Here is a 26,822-nt window from a genome sequence, read left to right as displayed (position 1 = left end):
AGCCCTAACTTCAGATTTGGTCACTGACTCTTTAACACCACCTCTGTTGACTCCTGTCATTGCGCTATTTCTAGGTCTTCTACCTCTGTTAGAAGTGGTCACCAACTTCTCATTATGCTCTTTAATGGGCTCTTTTAGACTTGGACACTTTCTGTTAAAATGGTCTAGAGATCCACAATTAAAGCACATCCCCTCGTTAATTTTGCAGACACCAAAGTGAAACCGTCCACATTGCTTGCACTTTACTCTATTTGTATTCTTCACAATGCCCACACTAGCTACTGAAGGAGCTAGAGTTTTCTTGCTACTCTATCTCGGTTGATCTCTTCCAAAAAACCCTGACAGAACAGGGAACTTATTACTAGATTCTTTTGTCACGAACTTAGATATGCGTAACCCATGACACTTTCATCTTCTTCTGTGGAGAGCTCAAGAAAGCTTTAGACCCAACATGTTTGCTGAATACATGTCTTTTTTCTTTGTTCCGTCTTTTACTTTTACAGATTTCCTCTATTTTTTGGGCTCGATCAGACAAAAACACAAATTTATGGATTTCCAAAGCTCTCACTAACATTCTGATCTCATCTTTCAATCCATCCTCAAAGTGTACACACATATCTTCCTCAGTAAGAAAGATCTCACGAGCATATTTGCTAAGTTGAACGACCTGTCTCTCATATTCTGCTACTGTCCTATTTCCTTATTTCAACTTAAGAAATTCCTTCTTCTTCCGTTCCAAATAGCGCTTACTAATATACTTCTTTCAAAATTCAGACTTAAAGAAGTCCCACTTGATTCTTTCTTTCTATACAACTGCCGTTAATGTGGGCTACCATTGAAATACTTCCTCTTTTAACAATGATACCATACATCGTAAACAATCTTCAGGGAAACATAACATTTCATCAAGCACCCTTTGAGTATGTTCTAACCAATATTTAGCCTTGGTTGGGTCATCACTCACGTTACCATAAAATTCAACGGCTCCACACTTTCTAACTTTATAAATGGTCACACTATGAACACGTTTCTTACTTGCACCTTGAGGGTGAGGAGACTGAGATTATAGAACTGTGGAGTTTACCTTTAAGTACGTATCGTACATGTCATGCATCATACAAAGAAACGCATCAGGTATTACTTCTCTAGATCCTTGCGGTCCAAGTTCATTCCGCGTAGTTTCCTCATCAGTAGGTGGAATAAAACATTCTACCTCGTCAGAACCTGCTTGATTGGATCCCGACGACATCTTTTATCTATATAAGATCATTTGAAAAATAATCAAAAGCTATCACACTATCATCGGTTAGTCAAGTGGCATGTATTTCTAGACTCTAAACATGCTACGATTAATCTAAAAATCGACTAAATCATAGCTCTGATACCACTAAATGTCACACCTCTAACCCGTATCCTTCACCGAAATAGGGTTATAGAGCATTATCGTAAAAATTGTAACTTAAAACATTCAATTCTAAACATTTCATAAATCATAGCATAATTTATTCAAACACATGAAAATTGTCCCTTATGCAAGCCCTTGAGGCCAAAGAAATACTTTAGAAATAATTCAGGACTAAATCAGAAACATTTAGAACTTCATGGAAAAAGATAGAAAATTTCATACTACAGGGATCACACACCTATGTGGCCAGGCCGTGTGACTCACACGATTGAGACACACACCTGTGTCTCAGGCCATGTGGACATTCGAAGTAGGGATACACGGCCATGTCCCAGCCCGTGTCCGTGCCCATGTAACTCTCTAACATGGGTCACACGGCCAAGCCACACGCCTATGTGCCAAGCCGTGTAACTCTCGAAATGGTCTCACATGCCCGTATGCCAAGACGTGTGCTAGGCCGTGTAACTGACTGACTTGAATGCCTCTAAAACCTACAGGGGACACATGGTCATTTCTCATGGTCGTGTGTCACACACAGCTGAGACAGACGCCCGTGTCTCAGGCCGTGTGGACATGAAATTGGCCAAATTCAATTTATTTCCATCTCCAATTCAAATATGCACCTACAAGCATTTTGTTCCCACATTCAAGACCTCAAAACATACCAATTCATGCATAAAATAATCAATTCAATAGACCAAAAATTCATCCAACCAATATGCCCACAAGGCACCTCAATTTCATGCAACCAAAAATCATCTAAACACGTCCAAAAACTTATCATAATTAAACATCATAACTCATTTTAAACTAACCTAATACACACCACATGTTTGAAGTATTCAAGCACCAACACTTTGCACCAAAAAGATTTGTACATTATCTACTTATATGTGGTCCAAAAGGTTTACCTAATTATGCACACAAGTTCAAATGTAATTCACTAGCAACAAGCATAAACATAGCAACTTTCAATATTTACATCTTCACAAAAATATCAAAATACTAAAGACCTTTCCTAATACATGCCACTTAAACCAACTAGCAAGAACCAAAATGACTACCGAGATAATGATGATAGTGTGTGAGCTTCTGGGTCAATTTCAATCAAAAAAACGATTCCACAAATCCTACAAAAATTAAATCAAACTAATAAGCACAAAAGGCTTAGTAAGTTCAATAATAGCTTCATTTATTATTAACCAAAAATTTTCAATTTGACGTTCACTTTCAATACACCGGCACAAAGCCTACTAGGCATAGAGCCCGAATATTATTACGCTTCAATTTCTTTAAACATAGCTAAATGAAATTCAAAGATTATCCAATAATGAAATATTATGAAATATTCAATACAATTAATAATAATCATATAACAAACTTACAAGACTAGATTGTAGAAATTAAGAAACAAAAGAACTACTCCGAAATCTTCCCTTTTTCGTGATCATCAACCAGTTCGTGATCTAAAATAATAATTTCATTCAATTAAGTGCTTCTAGATATCAATTTAATCCATAATTCATTTATATGAGAAATTACTATTTTTTTCCCCTAGTATTTGAACTTTTCACAATCTAATCCTTAGGCTTATAAAATGAAAACTAAACATTCTAATCCTCCATTCAAACTAACCAAGTTTATTAAGGACTTATATCAACTCAAAGAAACCCTTATTTCATAAATTTAACACATATTCTTTTCCATTTTTACAAATCAATCCCTAAATACAAATTTCATTAAAATTAACTTTACAAAACTTGTTTAATCCTCAACAAAGATTCATTATCAAACATAAAACATCAAAAATCACTCAAGAACAATCATGGCATAACCCTCAATCTATAACAATTTTATGAATTGGTCCCCGGGCTAGCTAGATTAAGCTATAACGACTTCTAAAACATAGAAATCATTAAAAATGAGAGAAAAACTACTTATATGCAAGCAATGAGATGCAACCGAATGTTCAAAGCTCAAAAATGGTGTTTTGTTCTTGTATTTTCGGTGGTGTTTTACAACAAAGAAGATGATATCTTCTTTTACATTATATTACTTTATTTATTTATTAATTTACAAAATTAACCTTAGTAATTAACCTTTAAAATACTTAATAAGATATCCATATTTGTCCACTCATAATAATGGTTTATTTACCACATAAATCCTTCAACCAAATAATTTCATAGCTATTTGGTATCTTAACTTATACAACTCTAGTTTTGTATCTTTTACAATTTAACTCTTTTCACCGAATTAAACATGCAAACGATAAATTTTCTTAACGAATTTTTTATACGGCCTTGATAATATTCTATAGACACTAAAGTAATAATAAAATAAATATTTTTGAGTCAAATTTTTGGTCCCGAAACCACTGTTTCAATTTCACTAAAAATGGGCTGTTACAATACATATATAAAATATTTGAAAACAACGATAAACCAGAAACGATGCATTAAAATATACCAGTACCGAGAAAAAAATTATATCTAACAAAAATAATATCTAAGAATTGATTGATAATGATTTGTAAATGTATTATCCTTTGACTTTTTGTTTGTATTATCCTTTAAACTTTTTGTACAAAGATTTATACGAAGATCTAATTGAGATAATGATAACTCATTTCATTTAATTTATTTTAAGGTAAACTGCACAAATAATCACCCAATTATAAAAATTTTCATTTTAGGTTGTGTGGTTGTAATCTTTCAATCTATAAACAAATTAGAAGAATTGGAGAATTTAAAATTATTGAATCTACATAAATGTTTTATTTCTCAAAAATTCCTCCTAATTAAATCCAAAAGTTAAATCAACTAGAGGAACTATACCTATTTATGCTATATTTTTATCCTTCTAAGACAATCACTGGTTTCAAATTCTTTGATCAGATTGGAATCTCTCTAGATTTTCTTGAAGACTTTGTGTTTCCAAGATTACATATAGCCATAAACACACTACTTGCCCAATATATTAAAACAAGACAATTAGCCTAAGGTTTACCTTAGGGTTCCTTAAATGTAATATGAAGTTACTTTGGGATTTTGAGTTTCTCCAAGTGATTAATGTCAAGGATATCATATGCTTAACTGGTAATTTAAAATTGTAGGAATTTGAATATGATATTTAAGATGAAGAATGTAAAAAATTATGCATCATTTATCTTGAGATTAGAATTCTTATCTCTATGTTGTTTGCCTTTGGAGCATATATGGAAAATGCACCCCCAACATCCTTAACTAAGAAAGATTGCATGATTCTTAGAATAAGTTCTGATAACATGAAGAGCAAGATAAGAAGGGAGGTTATTAGAAATGAAGAAAGATTGTCACTAAAGCTAAAATTGTGTTGTTCTTTTTAGTAGATGAAGAAAAGTTTTTATTAAAAGATGAGAAATGGTACTTCTCATATATTATATTAGTTAATTTTTAATCGTTGAAACATATTTCAACTTTTTATTTTAATTTTCTTTCTCTATTTATTTTAAACTTTGTTGATAAAGATTTGAGTTTAGAAATTGAGAATGATTCACCTGAAAAACCGTATGTGGTTGAGTAAAGGGAAGATATATTATTTGGATCTCTCATCAAGCATTGAAGAAGAAGAGAGAGTCCACATTATCCTTCCAAGGTATATAAAGGTAAACTGCACAAATAATCACCCAATTATAAAAATTTTCATTTTAGGTTGTGTGGTTGTAATCTTTCAATCTATAAACAAATTAGAAGAATTGGAGAATTTAAAATTATTGAATCTACATAAATGTTTTATTTCTAAAAAATTCCTGCTAATTAAATCCAAAAGTTAAATCAACTAGAGGAACTATACCTATTTATGCCATATTTTTATCCTTCTAAGACAATCACTGGTTTCAAATTCTTTGATCAGATTGGAATCTCTCTAGATTTTCTTGAAGACTTTGTGTTTCTAAGATTACATCCCAATATATTAAAACAAGACAATTAGCCTAAGGTTTACCTTAGGGTTCCTTAATTGTAATATGAAGTTACTTTTGGATTTTGAGTTTCTCCAAGTGATTAATGTCAAGGATATCATATGCTTAACTGGTAATTTAAAATTGTAGGAATTTGAATATGATATTTAAGATGAAGAATGTAAAAAATTATGCATCATTTATCTTGAGATTAGAATTCTTATCTCTATGTTGTTTGCCTTTGGAGCATATATGGAAAATGCACCCCCAACATCCTTAACTAAGAAAGATTGCATGATTCTTAGAATAAGTTCTGATAACATGAAGAGCAAGATAAGAAGGGAGGTTATTAGAAATGAAGAAAGATTGTCACTAAAGCTAAAATTGTGTTGTTCTTTTTAAAAGATGAAGAAAAGTTTTTATTAAAAGATGAGAAATGGTACTTCTCATATATTATATTAGTTAATTTTTAATCGTTGAAACATATTTCAACTTTTTTATTTTAATTTTCTTTCTCTATTTATTTTAAACTTTGTTGATACAAGATTTGAGTTTAGAAATTGAGAATGATTCACCTGAAAAACCGTATGTGGTTGAGTAAAGGGAAGATATATTATTTGGATCTCTCATCAAGCATTGAAGAAGAAGAGAGAGTCCACATTATCCTTCCAAGGTATATAAAGGTAAACTGCACAAATAATCACCCAATTATAAAAATTTTCATTTTAGGTTGTGTGGTTGTAATCTTTCAATCTATAAACAAATTAGAAGAATTGGAGAATTTAAAATTATTGAATCTACATAAATGTTTTATTTCTCAAAAATTCCTCCTAATTAAATCCAAAAGTTAAATCAACTAGAGGAACTATACCTATTTATGCTATATTTTTATCCTTCTAAGACAATCACTGGTTTCAAATTCTTTGATCAGATTGGAATCTCTCTAGATTTTCTTGAAGACTTTGTGTTTCCAAGATTACATCCCAATATATTAAAACAAGACAATTAGCCTAAGGTTTACCTTAGGGTTCCTTAATTGTAATATGAAGTTACTTTTGGATTTTGAGTTTCTCCAAGTGATTAATGTCAAGGATATCATATGCTTAACTGGTAATTTAAAATTGTAGGAATTTGAATATGATATTTAAGATGAAGAATGTAAAAAATTATGCATCATTTATCTTGAGATTAGAATTCTTATCTCTATGTTGTTTGCCTTTGGAGCATATATGGAAAATGCACCCCCAACATCCTTAACTAAGAAAGATTGCATGATTCTTAGAATAAGTTCTGATAACATGAAGAGCAAGATAAGAAGGGAGGTTATTAGAAATGAAGAAAGATTGTCACTAAAGCTAAAATTGTGTTGTTCTTTTTAGAAGATGAAGAAAAGTTTTTATTAAAAGATGAGAAATGGTACTTCTCATATATTATATTAGTTAATTTTTAATCGTTGAAACATATTTCAACTTTTTTATTTTAATTTTCTTTCTCTATTTATTTTAAACTTTGTTGATACAAGATTTGAGTTTAGAAATTGAGAATGATTCACCTGAAAAACCGTATGTGGTTGAGTAAAGGGAAGATATATTATTTGGATCTCTCATCAAGCATTGAAGAAGAAGAGAGAGTCCACATTATCCTTCCAAGGTATATAAAGGTAAACTGCACAAATAATCACCCAATTATAAAAATTTTCATTTTAGGTTGTGTGGTTGTAATCTTTCAATCTATAAACAAATTAGAAGAATTGGAGAATTTAAAATTATTGAATCTACATAAATGTTTTATTTCTCAAAAATTCCTCCTAATTAAATCCAAAAGTTAAATCAACTAGAGGAACTATACCTATTTATGCTATATTTTTATCCTTCTAAGACAATCACTGGTTTCAAATTCTTTGATCAGATTGGAATCTCTCTAGATTTTCTTGAAGACTTTGTGTTTCCAAGATTACATCCCAATATATTAAAACAAGACAATTAGCCTAAGGTTTACCTTAGGGTTCCTTAATTGTAATATGAAGTTACTTTTGGATTTTGAGTTTCTCCAAGTGATTAATGTCAAGGATATCATATGCTTAACTGGTAATTTAAAATTGTAGGAATTTGAATATGATATTTAAGATGAAGAATGTAAAAAATTATGCATCATTTATCTTGAGATTAGAATTCTTATCTCTATGTTGTTTGCCTTTGGAGCATATATGGAAAATGCACCCCCAACATCCTTAACTAAGAAAGATTGCATGATTCTTAGAATAAGTTCTGATAACATGAAGAGCAAGATAAGAAGGGAGGTTATTAGAAATGAAGAAACATTGTCACTAAAGCTAAAATTGTGTTGTTCTTTTTAAAAGATGAAGAAAAGTTTTTATTAAAAGATGAGAAATGGTACTTCTCATATATTATATTAGTTAATTTTTAATCGTTGAAACATATTTCAACTTTTTTATTTTAATTTTCTTTCTCTATTTATTTTAAACTTTGTTGATACAAGATTTGAGTTTAGAAATTGAGAATGATTCACCTGAAAAACCGTATGTGGTTGAGTAAAGGGAAGATATATTATTTGGATCTCTCATCAAGCATTGAAGAAGAAGAGAGAGTCCACATTATCCTTCCAAGGTATATAAAGGTAAACTGCACAAATAATCACCCAATTATAAAAATTTTCATTTTAGGTTGTGTGGTTGTAATCTTTCAATCTATAAACAAATTAGAAGAATTGGAGAATTTAAAATTATTGAATCTACATAAATGTTTTATTTCTCAAAAATTCCTCCTAATTAAATCCAAAAGTTAAATCAACTAGAGGAACTATACCTATTTATGCTATATTTTTATCCTTCTAAGACAATCACTGGTTTCAAATTCTTTGATCAGATTGGAATCTCTCTAGATTTTCTTGAAGACTTTGTGTTTCCAAGATTACATCCCAATATATTAAAACAAGACAATTAGCCTAAGGTTTACCTTAGGGTTCCTTAATTGTAATATGAAGTTACTTTTGGATTTTGAGTTTCTCCAAGTGATTAATGTCAAGGATATCATATGCTTAACTGGTAATTTAAAATTGTAGGAATTTGAATATGATATTTAAGATGAAGAATGTAAAAAATTATGCATCATTTATCTTGAGATTAGAATTCTTATCTCTATGTTGTTTGCCTTTGGAGCATATATGGAAAATGCACCCCCAACATCCTTAACTAAGAAAGATTGCATGATTCTTAGAATAAGTTCTGATAACATGAAGAGCAAGATAAGAAGGGAGGTTATTAGAAATGAAGAAAGATTGTCACTAAAGCTAAAATTGTGTTGTTCTTTTTAGAAGATGAAGAAAAGTTTTTATTAAAAGATGAGAAATGGTACTTCTCATATATTATATTAGTTAATTTTTAATCGTTGAAACATATTTCAACTTTTTTATTTTAATTTTCTTTCTCTATTTATTTTAAACTTTGTTGATACAAGATTTGAGTTTAGAAATTGAGAATGATTCACCTGAAAAACCGTATGTGGTTGAGTAAAGGGAAGATATATTATTTGGATCTCTCATCAAGCATTGAAGAAGAAGAGAGAGTCCACATTATCCTTCCAAGGTATATAAAGGTAAACTGCACAAATAATCACCCAATTATAAAAATTTTCATTTTAGGTTGTGTGGTTGTAATCTTTCAATCTATAAACAAATTAGAAGAATTGGAGAATTTAAAATTATTGAATCTACATAAATGTTTTATTTCTCAAAAATTCCTCCTAATTAAATCCAAAAGTTAAATCAACTAGAGGAACTATACCTATTTATGCTATATTTTTATCCTTCTAAGACAATCACTGGTTTCAAATTCTTTGATCAGATTGGAATCTCTCTAGATTTTCTTGAAGACTTTGTGTTTCCAAGATTACATCCCAATATATTAAAACAAGACAATTAGCCTAAGGTTTACCTTAGGGTTCCTTAATTGTAATATGAAGTTACTTTTGGATTTTGAGTTTCTCCAAGTGATTAATGTCAAGGATATCATATGCTTAACTGGTAATTTAAAATTGTAGGAATTTGAATATGATATTTAAGATGAAGAATGTAAAAAATTATGCATCATTTATCTTGAGATTAGAATTCTTATCTCTATGTTGTTTGCCTTTGGAGCATATATGGAAAATGCACCCCCAAAATCCTTAACTAAGAAAGATTGCATGATTCTTAGAATAAGTTCTGATAACATGAAGAGCAAGATAAGAAGGGAGGTTATTAGAAATGAAGAAAGATTGTCACTAAAGCTAAAATTGTGTTGTTCTTTTTAGAAGATGAAGAAAAGTTTTTATTAAAAGATGAGAAATGGTACTTCTCATATATTATATTAGTTAATTTTTAATCGTTGAAACATATTTCAACTTTTTTATTTTAATTTTCTTTCTCTATTTATTTTAAACTTTGTTGATACAAGATTTGAGTTTAGAAATTGAGAATGATTCACCTGAAAAACCGTATGTGGTTGAGTAAAGGGAAGATATATTATTTGGATCTCTCATCAAGCATTGAAGAAGAAGAGAGAGTCCACATTATCCTTCCAAGGTATATAAAGGTAAACTGCACAAATAATCACCCAATTATAAAAATTTTCATTTTAGGTTGTGTGGTTGTAATCTTTCAATCTATAAACAAATTAGAAGAATTGGAGAATTTAAAATTATTGAATCTACATAAATGTTTTATTTCTCAAAATTCCTCCTAATTAAATCCAAAAGTTAAATCAACTAGAGGAACTATACCTATTTATGCTATATTTTTATCCTTCTAAGACAATCACTGGTTTCAAATTCTTTGATCAGATTGGAATCTCTCTAGATTTTCTTGAAGACTTTGTGTTTCCAAGATTACATCCCAATATATTAAAACAAGACAATTAGCCTAAGGTTTACCTTAGGGTTCCTTAATTGTAATATGAAGTTACTTTTGGATTTTGAGTTTCTCCAAGTGATTAATGTCAAGGATATCATATGCTTAACTGGTAATTTAAAATTGTAGGAATTTGAATATGATATTTAAGATGAAGAATGTAAAAAATTATGCATCATTTATCTTGAGATTAGAATTCTTATCTCTATGTTGTTTGCCTTTGGAGCATATATGGAAAATGCACCCCCAACATCCTTAACTAAGAAAGATTGCATGATTCTTAGAATAAGTTCTGATAACATGAAGAGCAAGATAAGAAGGGAGGTTATTAGAAATGAAGAAACATTGTCACTAAAGCTAAAATTGTGTTGTTCTTTTTAAAAGATGAAGAAAAGTTTTTATTAAAAGATGAGAAATGGTACTTCTCATATATTATATTAGTTAATTTTTAATCGTTGAAACATATTTCAACTTTTTTATTTTAATTTTCTTTCTCTATTTATTTTAAACTTTGTTGATACAAGATTTGAGTTTAGAAATTGAGAATGATTCACCTGAAAAACCGTATGTGGTTGAGTAAAGGGAAGATATATTATTTGGATCTCTCATCAAGCATTGAAGAAGAAGAGAGAGTCCACATTATCCTTCCAAGGTATATAAAGGTAAACTGCACAAATAATCACCCAATTATAAAAATTTTCATTTTAGGTTGTGTGGTTGTAATCTTTCAATCTATAAACAAATTAGAAGAATTGGAGAATTTAAAATTATTGAATCTACATAAATGTTTTATTTCTCAAAAATTCCTCCTAATTAAATCCAAAAGTTAAATCAACTAGAGGAACTATACCTATTTATGCTATATTTTTATCCTTCTAAGACAATCACTGGTTTCAAATTCTTTGATCAGATTGGAATCTCTCTAGATTTTCTTGAAGACTTTGTGTTTCCAAGATTACATCCCAATATATTAAAACAAGACAATTAGCCTAAGGTTTACCTTAGGGTTCCTTAATTGTAATATGAAGTTACTTTTGGATTTTGAGTTTCTCCAAGTGATTAATGTCAAGGATATCATATGCTTAACTGGTAATTTAAAATTGTAGGAATTTGAATATGATATTTAAGATGAAGAATGTAAAAAATTATGCATCATTTATCTTGAGATTAGAATTCTTATCTCTATGTTGTTTGCCTTTGGAGCATATATGGAAAATGCACCCCCAACATCCTTAACTAAGAAAGATTGCATGATTCTTAGAATAAGTTCTGATAACATGAAGAGCAAGATAAGAAGGGAGGTTATTAGAAATGAAGAAAGATTGTCACTAAAGCTAAAATTATGTTGTTCTTTTTAGAAGATGAAGAAAAGTTTTTATTAAAAGATGAGAAATGGTACTTCTCATATATTATATTAGTTAATTTTTAATCGTTGAAACATATTTCAACTTTTTTATTTTAATTTTCTTTCTCTATTTATTTTAAACTTTGTTGATACAAGATTTGAGTTTAGAAATTGAGAATGATTCACCTGAAAAACCGTATGTGGTTGAGTAAAGGGAAGATATATTATTTGGATCTCTCATCAAGCGTTGAAGAAGAAGAGAGAGTCCACATTATCCTTCCAAGGTATATAAAAGGGAGGCTTTGTGAGGCTTATGTAGTGATGGCTTTCCATGTTTAGGGTGGTTCTAGAGGTATGAAGGGTACAATGTGATAGATAGATGGCACTTGGTGATATTTGTGTATAACAAACCTCAAGCATCTTTTTGTATTTAGGTATTAGTTGGCATTAACTCATGGTTTTCAAATAATATTCAATAAACCCTCAAATCTAAATGATTTTTAAACGATTTTTATTAAATAAAAATAAATTTCTAATGATTTTTTTTCTATTTCTTAGACTTAAGACCAATGTGGATATTTAAATACTCACCCCATATACCGTTTTTCTTCTAAAATGACATGAATATTAATTAAAATTAATTCAAACCTAATCAAAAATGAAATTTGATTTTAAGCCCAACCAAAATTCAATCTAATTCACTCTTAAGGACAATCAAAAAAATTAATCTTATCCCCAAATCAAATTAGAATTCAATTTAATAAAAAATCAAAGGCATAATTTAATTTGAAATTTCAATTTAATCCCAAAATTAAATTGTTCCAAAATCAAGCCCAATCATGCATTTTCTAATAAAATTAATGCCCAAATTGCAAAAGTCAAAGTAAATAGTGCAAACAAAATTTAGTGTCTATTTTTCACCTTTTGTGCATTATCTGTAAAACAACGAGCATGTGAAAACATAGACACCCTTTATTTACCAGCTAGAATTGAAAAGTAAATAAAACCCATTTGGAATATACCTTGGAAGTATAACTGTAGACCTATTCAAGTGACCTGGCTTGAAGACCCATTTAAATAGTGAGAGGGTTTGGGCAAAATATAAGTTCGAAAAATGAGTTTAAGAAAAAATTAGACCCGTTTAGAAAATTAGTCGAACCTTAGGTAAGGTTTTCTTTACTCGAGCCTGCCCCCGACTCGGCCCGGATACATGCCTAAGGTATCGATACCTTCCCAAAGGTATCAATACATGACTAAAGAAAAAGTGCTTGAGTATCTATACCCATCTCAATGTATCAATACCACGTAGATAATATCGATACAACAGGAAATGTATCAATACTATAGGCTTTAATATGGGTCAGATCGGTCTGGACCCGAGTTTAGCATTTATAATCTGAGCCAAGTTTAGACAAAATTTTAGGCTTGTTTTTCAAGTCGGACCAAGCTTAAAATTTTGTTAATGTCCGACCCGACCTAGTCCATGGACACCTCTAGCATAACAAAATATTTGTCATAAGTAATGAAGATATTTGTCATATTTGAGTTCATAACTTAATGTAAGAAAATATTTAGTAATGGTACAAATTGATGGATCAATAATTAATATTTTTTTACAATTTATTTTATTTTATTTTTAAGTAATAAAATATGATATGTTTTTAAAATGTTTAAATATATAGGTTAATTAAATATTTTAAAAATAAATATCTATTTTTTATTATTTTGTCTTTTAAAATTATAATTTAATCAAGATTTTGCGATTTAGGTAACATCGTGTTAGACAATCTTAATTCAAAAATTTAAGATACAAGTAAAGTAAGCATTTTCTGATCCTCTTCTTGAATATATTCGATGTCCATTATTGTAGAACTCCTAAGCTTATGGCATGCTAATTTCCATCCACTAAAGATTTTACCTCTCAAAGCCTTTGCTAATATTACAATAGCTAAAGGCGAACCTTTGCATCCTCCACCTTAACCAGGGCCGGAGAAACCTTATCAAGCCTTGCATGCAATTTGAACAGGTTCCATGCTTCTTGATGCAAAATCACAGCTTGACAGTCGATGGAGTGGTGTCAGTAAAAATAATTTTAAATCCTTTGTGATCTTCACCAAATGGAATTCCAACATCCTTGAGATGAGTTCATTGCAAATGCCGTTTAGGATAATCTTGGAAATTGAATCGAAATAGGATGATGTATTGCAAAATAAAAGAAGTCGCTAAGGATGTTGGAATTCCTATCCATTAGGAGATTTAAATCTCGAAGCCTTTGCTAATGTTACAGTAGCTAAGGGCAAACCTATGCATTCTTGGGCAACTTTCATAGCCACTTCAACAATGTCGGGAGAAGCATTATCAAGCCCTGCATGCAATTTGAACATACTCGGTGCTTCTTCTTCATCTATAATATTGAGCGAAATCATAACTTGACATTCCATGGTCTCACATACTTGTTTACTCTGTGTTGTAAAAATAATTTTACATCCTGCATGATATTTACCAAACGGAATTCCTATACGAATTAGGTTGAGTTCATTGCAAATGTCATCAAGGATAATAAGGAATCTTTTTTTCATTTCCAATTCAACCCATAATTCCTTAGCTTTTCCTTCTCGACTTCTCCTCTCGAATTTTATATCTAAAAGAGTCTGTAATTTTATCTTGAATTTTGCCAAGATCTGGAGCTTCGGACACAACAGCTATTGCAACATCATCAAAAAGTTGTGATTCTTTGATTTTATTACCCACTGCACGGACTAAGGTTGTCTTGCCCACTCCTCTTATCCCACGTACCCCAATCATGTTTATTTCATCATCTTCCAATGCTTCCATGATCTCATTCAAAGCAAAAGTTGAAGATTTTGAAGCAACCGCATGCATAGGTGGTAAGAATTCAAGCCAAGGAAAGGCAACTCGATCGAATTTCGAAGTCTCAATAAGTTGAGTGATAGCCAGAGTTTTCTCGTATATCTCCTTGCATAACTGATATCGCCAACACAAATTAGGAAAGCAATTGCAACACTTATGATTTTCTTGCATTTTAATTTTAAGACTCCGTGCATCTTACAACCTTCGACAGCCAATCCTCGACAACTTTCTCGATTTTTTGGTTTTTCCTTTTAGCCATTTTAACATCTTCTTGCAATCGAATTTGTGAGTAGATCAATGTCTTTTCTTTCTCTAAGAAATCTTCAACATTCTTATTGAATGGAAACAGGTAATGAGTGTGACGATCTACAGACTTCTCGGCAGTCCCCAACCAAGGTTGTTGATTAAAGAAATTCACTTTCCTCTGGAATTTTTTCGGTCCAGAAAAACAATCTAAATTGACACCAATGGCGGTGGATCAGTAAAGTAATCCTAATGAAGCAAAACTATTTGCAGCGTGAGTAAACAGAAAGCTTTTTAGTTTCAAATATGAATTCTAGTTAGACCAAAATACTTAAGTTTTATTAGGATTACAATTAGAAAAACGTGGTGGTAATATTTCTAGTTCTAATTATGTCACACTTCAATAATTCTTGAAATCTATTCCTTCTAGAAACTTAATATCTCTAATTCTCTAATTTAAATTAGAGTCCAGTTAATTTTGAATATATGTTATTAATTCAAGTTTAATTTTTATATTAATATTAAAATTGCACATATTTAAATTTAACAAAACTCATTTTAATTTTAATTTTTAAATTGATTTTATTTTAATAAATTAAAGAATATAATACTTGAAACAACAATAATATCTCAATGCCAATTGAACTAAACCATAATATCTTAATTTCAAGTTTAAGAAATCTAAATCATATTCGAACATTATCACCCACACTTAATTCGATTAGAATTCGAGTTCTTCTAGTCTTGCTAGAAATTCCATCCAAGTTGTTATCCAACTCTACCTTGGAGTCTCACAATCGGCAGCATGGTGCACCAAATCCAGAGTTGTGAAATCAGATGAACTGATTTCTCCTTCCTTTCTTACTTTTTATTTAATTTTCATCCAGAGTTGAAAATCCTACCTCAAATTCGATCAAGTCTCTAGGCTTGCAAACAATTTTGAAGCACTTTTCTGCATGAAAAGTGTCACCAATAAACAGCAACCACTTTAGCATTATTATTTGTTGGGAATCGACCAGATTAAGCAATGAACAAGTAAAAAATAGCGGAAGAAATTAAGAAATTGAACACACAAATTTAACGTGGAAAAACCTCTCCAAAGAGGATAAAAAACCACGGGTAAAGATAATTTTACTATAATGGCAAAAGAACGAAGAGTACAAAGATGGAGATAAAAACTAAACCCCGAAACCCGAAAAACAAAGAACCCTCAAAACGTAAATACAAAATTCTCCAAAAGTGTTATGAGTTCTAATCTCTAATGAGTGTATTTTCTAAGGTTGTAAAAGAGTCTCTTTATAGGCTAAATTCATAGGTCAAATAACAATAAAATAATCTAGACTAATCAGAGTTTGATTGAAACAAATAAACAGAGTTTAACTGGAATATTATTTCTCAAATTTGACTTAAATAGGAGTCATACTCAACAAATCTCCACCTTGACTCATATTTCCACAACGTCATCTTTGCCAAAACCCGCCACGGGCCTATCTTGAACTATGCAGGGAATTACCTAAGTCGAATCTATGCTTAGAAACTAGAAAACTTCTAACCTTCGACTTGTACACTGCCAAATCAAAACTAACTCGGGTCTAATTTTCACGAACACAGTGCCCTAACTTTTCCAAACCTACATCCAACAGAGAACCTCTTTTCAACAAAACGGTCATACCTTTTTCCCTCCTATGACCAAGTTGTCTCTGCTCCAAACGAGTTGACTTTGACTCTGTAACGGACGAGGGACGTCCGATTTCATCGGTCACTGTAGAACCTTTCAAAATATAAAGACTGTCGTTTATTTTACCTTTTAACAAAACAAGACCCCACGAGACACCTTAATGTCGTGCGACTTGATGTTAATTCTGCAACCTTTTGAGTCTAAAATACTTAAGGAGATGAGATTCTTTCGTAAATCAGATACATACATGACATCTGAGAGTATCCTAATCGTCCCATCGTGCATCCTAATTTTAATAGTACCATACCAATTACCTTACTGGATGAATCGTTTCTCATGCGCACAACTTCACCTTCAACCAAACTGTATGTGGAGAACCATTCTCTATTAGGACACATGTGGAAAGAACATCTTGAATCTAGGATCCACTCGAACATAAGCTCAGAGCTTTTATTCGTTGACACTAACAAGACATCATCACTGCTTTCGTCAGCCAAATTAGCACCAGCTACATCTTCCTCATTACTCTTAGTAGCCCTTTTATTTCGTAGTTTATAGCAATCTGATTTGACATTACTTAACTTCTTACAATAGCGACACCTTTTGTCTCACTTCTTTGATGCTACCAAAAAAGAAGCTTTCCTATCTACCTTGCTATCCAAACCAAAATCATTGTCAAGTTTGTCTTTACTCAACAAATGACCCTTCACATCCTCGAATGAGAGTTTGCCTCTGTAAAAAATCAGGGTCTCCCTAAAATACTTGTACAAATGGGGTAAATAACACAGTAATAGTATAGCTTGATCTTCATCGTCAATCTAAACCTCAACGTTATTTAAATCATTTAAAAAGGTAATAAATTGACTGATGTGATCTCTAAGAAGCTCACCTTCGTTCATGCGAAACGTAAATAGACGTTGTTTCAACACTAAACAGTTAGCCAAAGACTTAGTCGCAAAAGAGTTTCTAATCTTTCCCACAATGCGGATGAGGTCTTCTCCATCAATACCTCCTGCAATACCCTATTCGCAAGGCACAACTACATTTCAGAAAAGGCCTTTTTATCAAGCTCTTCCCATTTTGACTGATCTAGACTCTCAGGTTTTTTCCCGGTAACGACCTTTTTCAGGCCAGTCTGAACTAAAATTTTCATCATCTAGACTTGCCACCTATTAAAATTTGTGACACAATCGAATTTCTCAATGTCAAATCTTGTTGTTGCCATCTCTGAACAGACTGATCTACGAAAATTGGATTAGCTCTAATACCACTTGTTGGGGATCGACTCGATTAAGCAACGAACAAGTAAAAAAATAGCGAAAGAAATTAAGAAATTGAACACACAAATTTAACATGGAAAAACCTCTCAAAAAGGATAAAAAACCATCAACAAAGATAATTTTACTATAATGGCAAAAGAATGAAGAGTACAAAGATGGAGATAAAAACTAAACCCTAAAACCCGAAAAACAAAGAACCTTCAAAACGTAAACATAAAATTCTCCAAAAGTGTTATGAATTCTTATCTCTAATGGGTGTATTTTCTAAGGTTGTAATTCATAGGTCAAATAATAATAATTTAATCTAAACTAATCAGAGTTTGATTGAAACAAATAAACAGAGTTTAACTAGAAGATTATTTCTCAAATTTGACTAAAATAGGAGTCATACTCAATATTATTATAATTGGTGGTCCCATTTTAATAGTATAAATTAAAGGGATAATGTCATGTACTTTGAAAATGTCCAATGTGGTACTTGAACTATCAATATGTGTTTTATTGTGGTATCTATAGTTTCATAAAATGTCAAATTTGGTACCTGGAATATTAATATGTGTTTTATTATGGTACCTAATGTTAATACTCATAGCCAGTGTCTACCCCTTAATAAATTAATGGGCCTATAAAATGCGGACAATTAGTCAATGGGCTCACTTCAATGGATACATTGGAAAACCAAAAACATTAAATTAAAAAAAAATAACTAAATATATGATTGATAAAAAAGAAGCAAATATTAAACTTACATGAAACTACCTATACTTTCATGGATAATAAAAAATATTATTTAAAAATAAATTAAGAATATTATTTCAAATGGAAAGCTCTTTGGAAAATATGCATTTTTGCTTATAGAAGTTTAGTATTTACTTCTTTTTTATTCACCACAACTTTAGTTATTTGTTATTATTATTTTTGTTTAACTTTTCACATAATGTTATATTATCCATGTAGACTTGAAAAAATTCTTTAATAGTTTAGACACATTGAACATTTTCAAAGTACATATACCACATTGGACATTTTATGAAAGTTCAAGTACCAAATATAACATTATTCCTAAATTAAATTACTTTTGCTTTACCGTTTGGAATCGATATGTATAATTCTTGTAATGCTCACTTTAAATTTATTGAATTATGTAACTTAGTCCTCTGCACATATTGGAATTTTCATTTCATTATTGAACTCTACAATTTACAAATATTGACTACATATGATACAATTTACACTGAATACAAAACAATAAAATTTCAACGATTTCTTTCCTTCAATTCCTTTTTAAAAGAGTCCTTTATTTTTTATTCTTAAAATGGTCTCTTTCCATAAAACCCCAATGAATAACTGTTAACCGATTCTAACCAATAGAAATCTAAAGTATCCTAGATAGAACATTCCCAAATATTCTCACGAGAACTCTTGAAATGCATAAACCACAGGATCCAGTTTGGAAATAACAACGGGTAATCTCTGAACAATACCGACGCCACAATTTCCTCGGAAGTTGAGGAAAACCCACGTGCCCCCATGAATGGCCGAACCAACGATCTGTGCGTTCTCGACTTGAAAAACCATGCTTAAACCTAAATCCATTTTGAAGGTATCGTAGTAATTTTTAGTTTTTTTCTTCATTTAGGCATTTTATATGGTGAAGATCCAGTCTAATGCGCCACTGGACCAGTTCAGCTGACAAAAACATCAATTCGATTGAACCTCTGCTATAAATAAGGCTTGTGTTGATTTGATTTCATTGAATCATAAGGTGGTCCGTTTTATTAAGGTAATGATTTGTGATATCAAATAAGATCGAACATATTTATTTTTTTAATTTGTTCTTATTTAATTTTGTTAAAATTTTTAAAAACTGTGTTTAAATTTGTTCATTTTAAAATTAAGTTAACCTAACCCAAAATATTTTGCGAATGATAAAAATGTATTCCAATTATTAGTAGTTTAAGAGATGTTCATTTACTTCAAGTCAGCATTGTGGAAGGAGAGTCCTAATGCTAGATGGTATAAACCATTTTCAGTACCCCCTACTTAAAAAGGAATAAAATAGGGTTATCAAGTCATCTACATTTACCCACTATCCAAGAAGGTAGACATTGGAATTGATCAGCCAATTATAACAAGACCATGCATATTAGACCAAGACCAAAGTATTGTGTAATTGAGTCAATCATGCATCAATAATCGCCTACATAAGAAACTAAAAGTATTGGACAATTCAATCCATCCTTAGCCAATGAGCTTTTCGTTATTTTTGCCTAATTGAGTCACGTTCGGATGTTTGGTTTTCTAATCTTGGACACTCTATTCCACAAATTTGGGTTATATGAAAGACCTGTATGGCTTGGAACCGAATGAAGCAGTTTGCCATCAGCTGATAATCAACTTCTTAAAAAATTCAGCTTGTTCAGGAAAATACTCCAAGAGTTCATCTTTGGTCACCCAAACGAAATCCTCGCACTTCTGGATATCGAACTTGTTGGTATCAATCACTTGAGACTTGAAAAAATATCGCTGACAGAAAGTAAAAACATAAGGTAGGAAAAAGTGAAGTGCATGTATGTTATCCAAACAAGATTGACATTTGATTAAAAAGACTAAAAGACAATTATTACATCAATATAAGAGGTAAATAATACCACCATTTTGCTTGAAATACCTTAAATGGTTCAGGCACATTCTCCATCTGCCGTATAACCATGTGCCCCATGGGAGCATTTCCGACAAAATAAGTGTGAGAGAGGTCTCCGAGTACGAATGCTAAGGCAGACTCTGCACACTGCAAATATTTCATATTTATGTCATATTGATAAAACAAAAAAGAAAAAGAAACAAGATGCATAAAAACCATTACCTTGCGCAACGTCTCCTCTGAATCATAAACTTTTTCTGGAAAATGCCACACAGGTTTCCCGCTAGGAGCTGCATTACTGTTACCATATGGAAGAAGATACAATCTTCTATCAAGTGCTCTCTGCAATGACCTTGACAAATACAAAGTTCAGAGCTTTCGCAATCAAAATATTGTACTAAACTACTAACAGTCGCTCAAATGTACTAACTTCACTTTTTATCCACACAAGGCCACAACCACCGAGAGGAAGAAATTTTTTTCTTAAGGATGATGTTTATTGTTTGTTCACATAACTGTTATGTATAAATAAGGAGACAGATACTTTAACTAGAAGAGAAAAGCACTTTGAGATCCAATTCTGATCATTTCTTCCTATACACTATTAGTTCCTTATGACATATATCTGATCTCTATCAAACAAAGAATAGCCCATAGATAAAAGTGTTACACTGAACAATTAAAAATGCACCACTTTCTTTCGTCATTCGTTTTGTCAGCTTCTTAGAGATTATTAATGCAGATTTCAGGCCAGTTATTCCCAAAAATTGTTAGTTCTTGACAACACATATTCGATCTCTTCCAAACAAAGAACGGTCTCCTGATAATTAAGTTCCAATGAGCAATATGAAATCTACAACTTACTTTCTGTCAATCGTTTTGTCAGCTTCAGTGATCCTTGGAGCTGGAACGTTGTCAATTTGGTAATCACCTTTTCCCCTGGTTATACAACAAATTCACTACATTAGCTGAAAACTAAAATCATCTTTGTTGCACTTCACCTTTTTCTTAATGTGCAAATCTGAAGTCATGCATGTACCCATTGAAAATGCAAAGCAAGGAGAAGGAGCATAACATACATAATGTATCCAAACGAACAACTTCCATTGCTTTTGAGGCTGTTGTTTTTCAATTGAAAACAATTAAGCCTAAATTACTCTACATTGTTTTCTCCAAATCAGCTCTCCAGAGGAATCACGACTCTAAATCATTCATTTGGATAAATCAATTGCTTTCCTTTTTTTTCTTAATTGCTATGCATAAAATAAACAACTTTTATGCTTAGTCGGTAACCACTTAAGCTGGAAAGAAAGACCCAACATACAAATAAATGCCCCTAATATAACTGAATCAAATTTATAACTTGCCTAGATTTAGACATGTCCAAGAATTCATAAGGATATTTGTGTCAATACTGCTGCCTCCATCGAAAGCTGCATAAAACAAAAGCAATTACATAAATAAATCGCAAGAGTTTCATCTATTTCCATAAAACCCCAATTAGTAGCTGAAAATTTGAACTAAAAAAGCTAATAACTTTGTGCCATAAACCACTAATCATGTTGTTTTCAGCAAAATATTTTAGCTTTTTTTCTTCCTTTTTGCATCAATGAGCTAACCAATAGACATCTAAGGTATCCTAGATAGAACATTCCCAGATTTTCTCACGAGAATGAAAACTTACGAAAACTCTTGAATGCATAAACCACAGGATCCAATTTGGGAATAACGACAGGTAATCTCTCGAACAATACCGACGCCACAATTTTCTTGGAGGTTGAGGAAAACCCACGCACCCCCATGAATGGCCGAACCAACGATCTGTGCATTCTCAACTTGAAAAGGCCTGCTTAAACCTAAATCCAGTGTGAAGGTATCGTAGTAATTTTTTATTTTTATTTTTACTTTTCATTTAGGTATTTTTAATTTTTGTTTAACTAAAAAACCCCAAACCCCAGCTCCCCAACCCACGCCTCAAGCCCACAAAACCCACACCCACGATTCAGTCTCCAAACCCATATACCCAGGCAGAAAAGCCCAAAAACTACCATGCCGCAAGACCCAAACACAAAACCCCAACCCCCAACAGTATTCTGCTAAGCAGAAATTACAAAACAAATAGACCATAACACAACCATCTTAAACAGAGGCAAACAAGAAATCCAAAAATAAATAACATATACTAGACAATAAACAAACAAAAACAAGAACCAGACTGAGACCTGAAACTAAAACCCACTGAAATACAAGTAAGGAAGCACAGATCTGAAACTAAAAACAGAGATGAAAAGGCAAAAGACAAAATTGAAGTAAAGATTCATACCTGAAATCAGTCTCCTTCATTCATACCTGAAATCAGTCTCCGATGAAGCAGGGGATTTCAAAAATCACAAAGAACAGTTTAAGAATTTTAAATTACAATAAAAATAAAATGGGTTTTCATTTATTGTCTACTGGTCATTTGGAGAGCTATATTAATGTACAGTTAGGTTTCATTTATAGTCATTTTAATGAAAAAAAACAATAAACAAAAATAACCTTATCTCTTTTATTTGTTAAAACTTTCAAAACTTCTTTTTATGTTTTATTTTTTCCTTGTTTTTTATTTACTTTATCTTTACCCCATTCAACTAAAAGGGACTTCAACGACTACTTTCAAACTAGTTTTTCCTTCACTTGATGGATTTGACTTTCCCAACTTATTACTAACACACTCAATGAGGGGAATACACACGACCAAATAAACATCAACAGTCATGCACACAAGAAACAATAATCAAATAAAACAACACACATCAATGTTATTCCAAACAAAATCAAGAGATTGTAGAGAGATACTTTGGGTCGATATGAATGACCAAGTCAATTAAAGGACCAATTGAAGCCCCCATTCAAACACTGTTGACATCCTCAAAAGAGAAACCTTCTTTTGCTACATAATTAACAATATCAAAGCAAAAGATGAGTACATTGGACTTTTTTTTAAAAATAAACCACTATTACTAGTCAAATATGAAACTCTAAAAGAAAACTCTCACTAGGGGTGAGCATTCGATCGAATTGAACCGAATGAAAAATTTTTGAGTTAATCGAGTTTTCAAATCCTATTTTATCATCCTAACTCGATTTGAAATTTTTACGAATCGTGTCGAGTGGGATGGAATTCAAATCGAATCGAATATAATTGTTTGAGTTAAATTAAAAAAATGACTAGTGTTATTTATTTTTATGTAATTTTAAAAAAAATATTTTTATTTAAAATTTTTAAACATGATTATATGACGACTTGGAATTGGATCACTCATCTACAAGTTAAAAAGAACAAATTAACTAAAGACAGAGTCAAAAAGAACAAATTAAACCCTTATTTTACACCAGAAAAAAAAAACAAAGTCTGCATAAAAAAAATTCATTGTTAAAAACTCCATTATTCAGACCCCTAGAAAAAAAGAAAAGGATACAAGTCCATTTGATAAATGAAAAAATTACATATAAAGGAATGTAACAAAATAAAATAATCATCACAGCACACAATTCTTCATGTCTAATAATTACTACATTATAGCAATAGATCTTACTTAGATTAAAGAAAGCTTTATCAAACTACATAGTACAGACCATATATTTTAAATATTCAACATCAAGCAAGGAAATTACAAATTAGGCAATGAGAACCCAATAATCTATGGAGATTGAAATATTCTAAAGCAGCAGATCCGGGTTCATTAACAATCTGACTTATCAAAGTTATCGTGCATAGAGACTTTTAATGATACTTGATCATGCACAAGCACATGCATGTAAATAAAAAAGGAATAAAACAATCAATGGTTTATTGAGATTACTGAAATCAAAGTGCATAAATGGTCAATCTTTATTTCAAATGATACTTGGTCAAGCACAAGCACAAGCACAAGCACACACATGCAAATAAAAACGGAATAAAAAAGGAACTCACTCTTGATGTTTACTTGTTTAGAGACATATCAAAATTTGCAAAGGTATTGACAGATTAAACCATCTCGAGAAAAATCTTGAATATTCAAGCTTTTAATTTTGTATTTTTAGCATTTTCGCATCCCAACTGAGTATAGGGAAAACCAGTTTACTGAGTTTCTATTGACAAAATCTAAGTTTCAGAAACTAAGATAATGTACCATGCAAAGATGTATGCCTTGGTATTATTAGCCTTTTTGCTCATAAAATTAATAATTTTTTTAATTCATGGAAATATCTACAAGTTAGAAAGAACAAATTAACTAAAGACAGAGTCAAAAAGAACAAATTAAACCCTTCGGCCCTGCCTGCATATTTCAATTTAATATTGAATTCGGTTCCACTCTGAAAAATTCGAAAAAAAAAATCGAATTTCGAATTATTTGAATCGAGTTAATAGAATCAACTCGAATTAAACAGTCATATAAAAGCTAAATCATGCAATTTATCTTTAAGTACACATTTTAATTCGTTCAAGATTTTTACTGGTTTAATAATATATTAAATCATATCCAATTAAGCAGGCTCTTATCGAAGAAAGTTGGTGATCCGATCAAGAGAGTAAAATGATCAGCTTCTAGTTTTGTTCGTTGAGTAATATTGTCGAGCACTTGGTGACCTGAAAAAAACGAACTGGAGAAAAAGAACTTAACAGTTCTTTTCTTCTTCGTATTTTTCAAGCGTTCCGGTGATAGAAAAATGCATCGTTTGTTCGTTGATCGCTGCAAAGGTGCTGCTGCTTTGATCATTGTGTTGTTGTATCCTGAGAGACATTCGACCAACGTTTCTCCAAGTACTGTAGGAGCGGCCGAATCTGTCTTAAGGAAATTGTGTTTCATAGGCCTCAATGTTTAGTAATATCTCTATTCTTCCTTTTTATTTTAATTTTTGTTAGAGTTTTGATTGATTTTTGTATTTGATAAATTAAATATAAATTATTCTATTTATATTTTATTTTATTTTATTTTATATATAAATATTTATTTATTTTGTTCGCTAATGTGTTTTGTCCAACAAAAGATACTCTTACAATGATTACATTGTGCCTTCAACTTGCCTTTGTTCTTACATTCAAGCTTTGTCATTTCATCCCACACTTTTGAAGTAGTAGACTTTTGACATTTGAAAACACTTTCATATTCATTAAATACATCTTCCATATGTATTGGAATGTTCGAACTAACCATTGTCATAAAAATTGATGTCCTGAAATCGTAAAAACTCAATTAATATAAAACAAGTAGAATCAATTTTTAAATACATATATGGTTGGCTATGACAGCATGATTTAGAAGTTTACTAAAGTACAAGTACTGATAGTAGATTTTTATCATTCATTTTCGTAACCATACATATTTAACATCCCAAATTTAAATACAAAATAATATAAACACCATCACGGCACCAACAAAATAATAACTCATCGATCTGCAAGAAATGACCATTAATAAAGCATCAACTCAATTTATCTCTATTTGTTTATACTTTTTAAGTAAATAAAAATAAAAAGATGTCAATGAGTTAGATAACTCGATTTAGATTCAAGCAATAGAATTAGATAACTTGATTTAGATAAACACATATTTCATCCCTTTTGATAGCCTCATAAAATTTTGAATAAAGACAAAAAAAAATCTCTATTATGTCTTGCATTATGTACAATATTCTTGCTCTTACAGTAAAGAATAATTGTTGGTGGTGCAATATATAAATAATTCTCTATGAAAAAAATTCTATAAAACCAAGAAAAATGAGACCATTTTATATTCCACGGTAAAGATTATGGGCAGTGAAAGTGTGTCAGGTGATAAAATTATTGTATGCATTATCATAATAGTTATTTTTAGTAACTACTAACTAGTTGTTATTACAATGTGCGATGAGATTGAAGGCTGAATGTTGGAGACAAATAAGCAGCGACGCTGGAGGTCTCTGAGCATGGTGGGAATGCTGTCTTTGTGAATGAGTGACTGGGTGAGTGGGGGAACTGAGGTTGCAGAATTTGCAGAAGGTAGAGAAGCGAAAAGTAGCAGCGGCAACTGACGACTGGCGAAGAAGCGAAAACTAGTAGAAGGTAAAAAAGCAACAATGGTGGCAGTGACAACGAAACAAACGAAAAGCAGCAAAAGGCAGAGAAGCAACAATGGTGGCAACAACAAAGAAGCAATAAACAGGGAAAAATTTAAGGATTAGGGATTAAAGAAGGGAAAATAAGGATTGGAAAGGGAAAGGGAAAGGGAAAGGGTAAGGGGAATATCGAGACTGGATCTGCTGGGAAGTGGGAACAAGGGTAAAACTTTTAGGTTAATAAAATCGGGTTGGGCCTGGGTTGAAAAATCCTTGTTCGAAGCCCGACTCATTTTTAAAACGGGCATCATTCTTAAATCTAATGTCATTTTTTGAGTTTATATTTTTTTTCAAACCTTCCCATATTTCGGGTGGCCTGACCCATAAATAAGTTTACTTGTGAGCAACTTTTTTTTTTGTTTATTTTCCATAGAAACATCTTTTTAAC

General features: G+C 31.2%; 1 protein-coding gene and 1 long non-coding RNA gene across 3 annotated transcripts; one reads left to right on the top strand and one right to left on the bottom strand.

Annotated features, from left to right (window-relative positions):
• Window positions 1–18,955: 18,955 nt before the first annotated feature.
• LOC121216053 (uncharacterized) lies at window positions 18,956–19,498 on the top strand. The gene is made up of 2 exons (XR_005912068.1): window positions 18,956–19,220; window positions 19,307–19,498. It is a non-coding gene; the product is annotated as an uncharacterized lncRNA (long non-coding RNA).
• Window positions 19,499–19,852: 354 nt separating this feature from the next.
• On the bottom strand, window positions 19,853–22,220 carry LOC107899214 (54S ribosomal protein L17, mitochondrial). 2 transcript variants are annotated; one of them, XM_016824866.2, is made up of 6 exons: window positions 21,996–22,220; window positions 21,679–21,744; window positions 21,176–21,250; window positions 20,534–20,663; window positions 20,339–20,458; window positions 19,853–20,193 (listed from the first exon to the last, which is right to left on the bottom strand). In XM_016824866.2, the coding sequence occupies exons 2-6, from the start codon at window positions 21,690–21,692 to the stop codon at window positions 20,050–20,052; spliced, it is 483 nt and encodes a 160-aa protein (XP_016680355.1). In that variant the 5' UTR covers window positions 21,693–21,744; window positions 21,996–22,220; the 3' UTR covers window positions 19,853–20,049. The 2 variants fall into 2 exon arrangements, with proteins under 2 accessions (XP_016680355.1, XP_040947183.1); XM_041091249.1 differs by lacking the exon at window positions 19,853–20,193 and having other exon boundaries at window positions 20,339–20,451.
• Between the last annotated feature and the right edge of the window lie 4,602 nt (window positions 22,221–26,822).

Source organism: Gossypium hirsutum, chromosome D04, assembly GCF_007990345.1.
Source record: "Gossypium hirsutum isolate 1008001.06 chromosome D04, Gossypium_hirsutum_v2.1, whole genome shotgun sequence".
Taxonomy (NCBI): domain Eukaryota; kingdom Viridiplantae; phylum Streptophyta; class Magnoliopsida; order Malvales; family Malvaceae; genus Gossypium; species Gossypium hirsutum.
Note: the sequence above shows the minus strand (reverse complement) of the source record. Positions and strands in the feature narration are given on the sequence as shown.

Coding starts and splice junctions, on each gene's coding strand:
- LOC107899214 (XM_041091249.1), bottom strand. CDS start 22,140: ATGCACAGATCGTTGGTTCGGCCATTCATGGGGGTGCGTGGGTTTTCC. Junction 21,251..21,678: donor TTGGACATGTCTAAATCTAG/GCAAGTTATAAA, acceptor TTGTATAACCAG/GGGAAAAGGTGATTACCAAA. Junction 20,664..21,175: donor GACAAAACGATTGACAGAAA/GTAAGTTGTAGA, acceptor GTATTTGTCAAG/GTCATTGCAGAGAGCACTTG.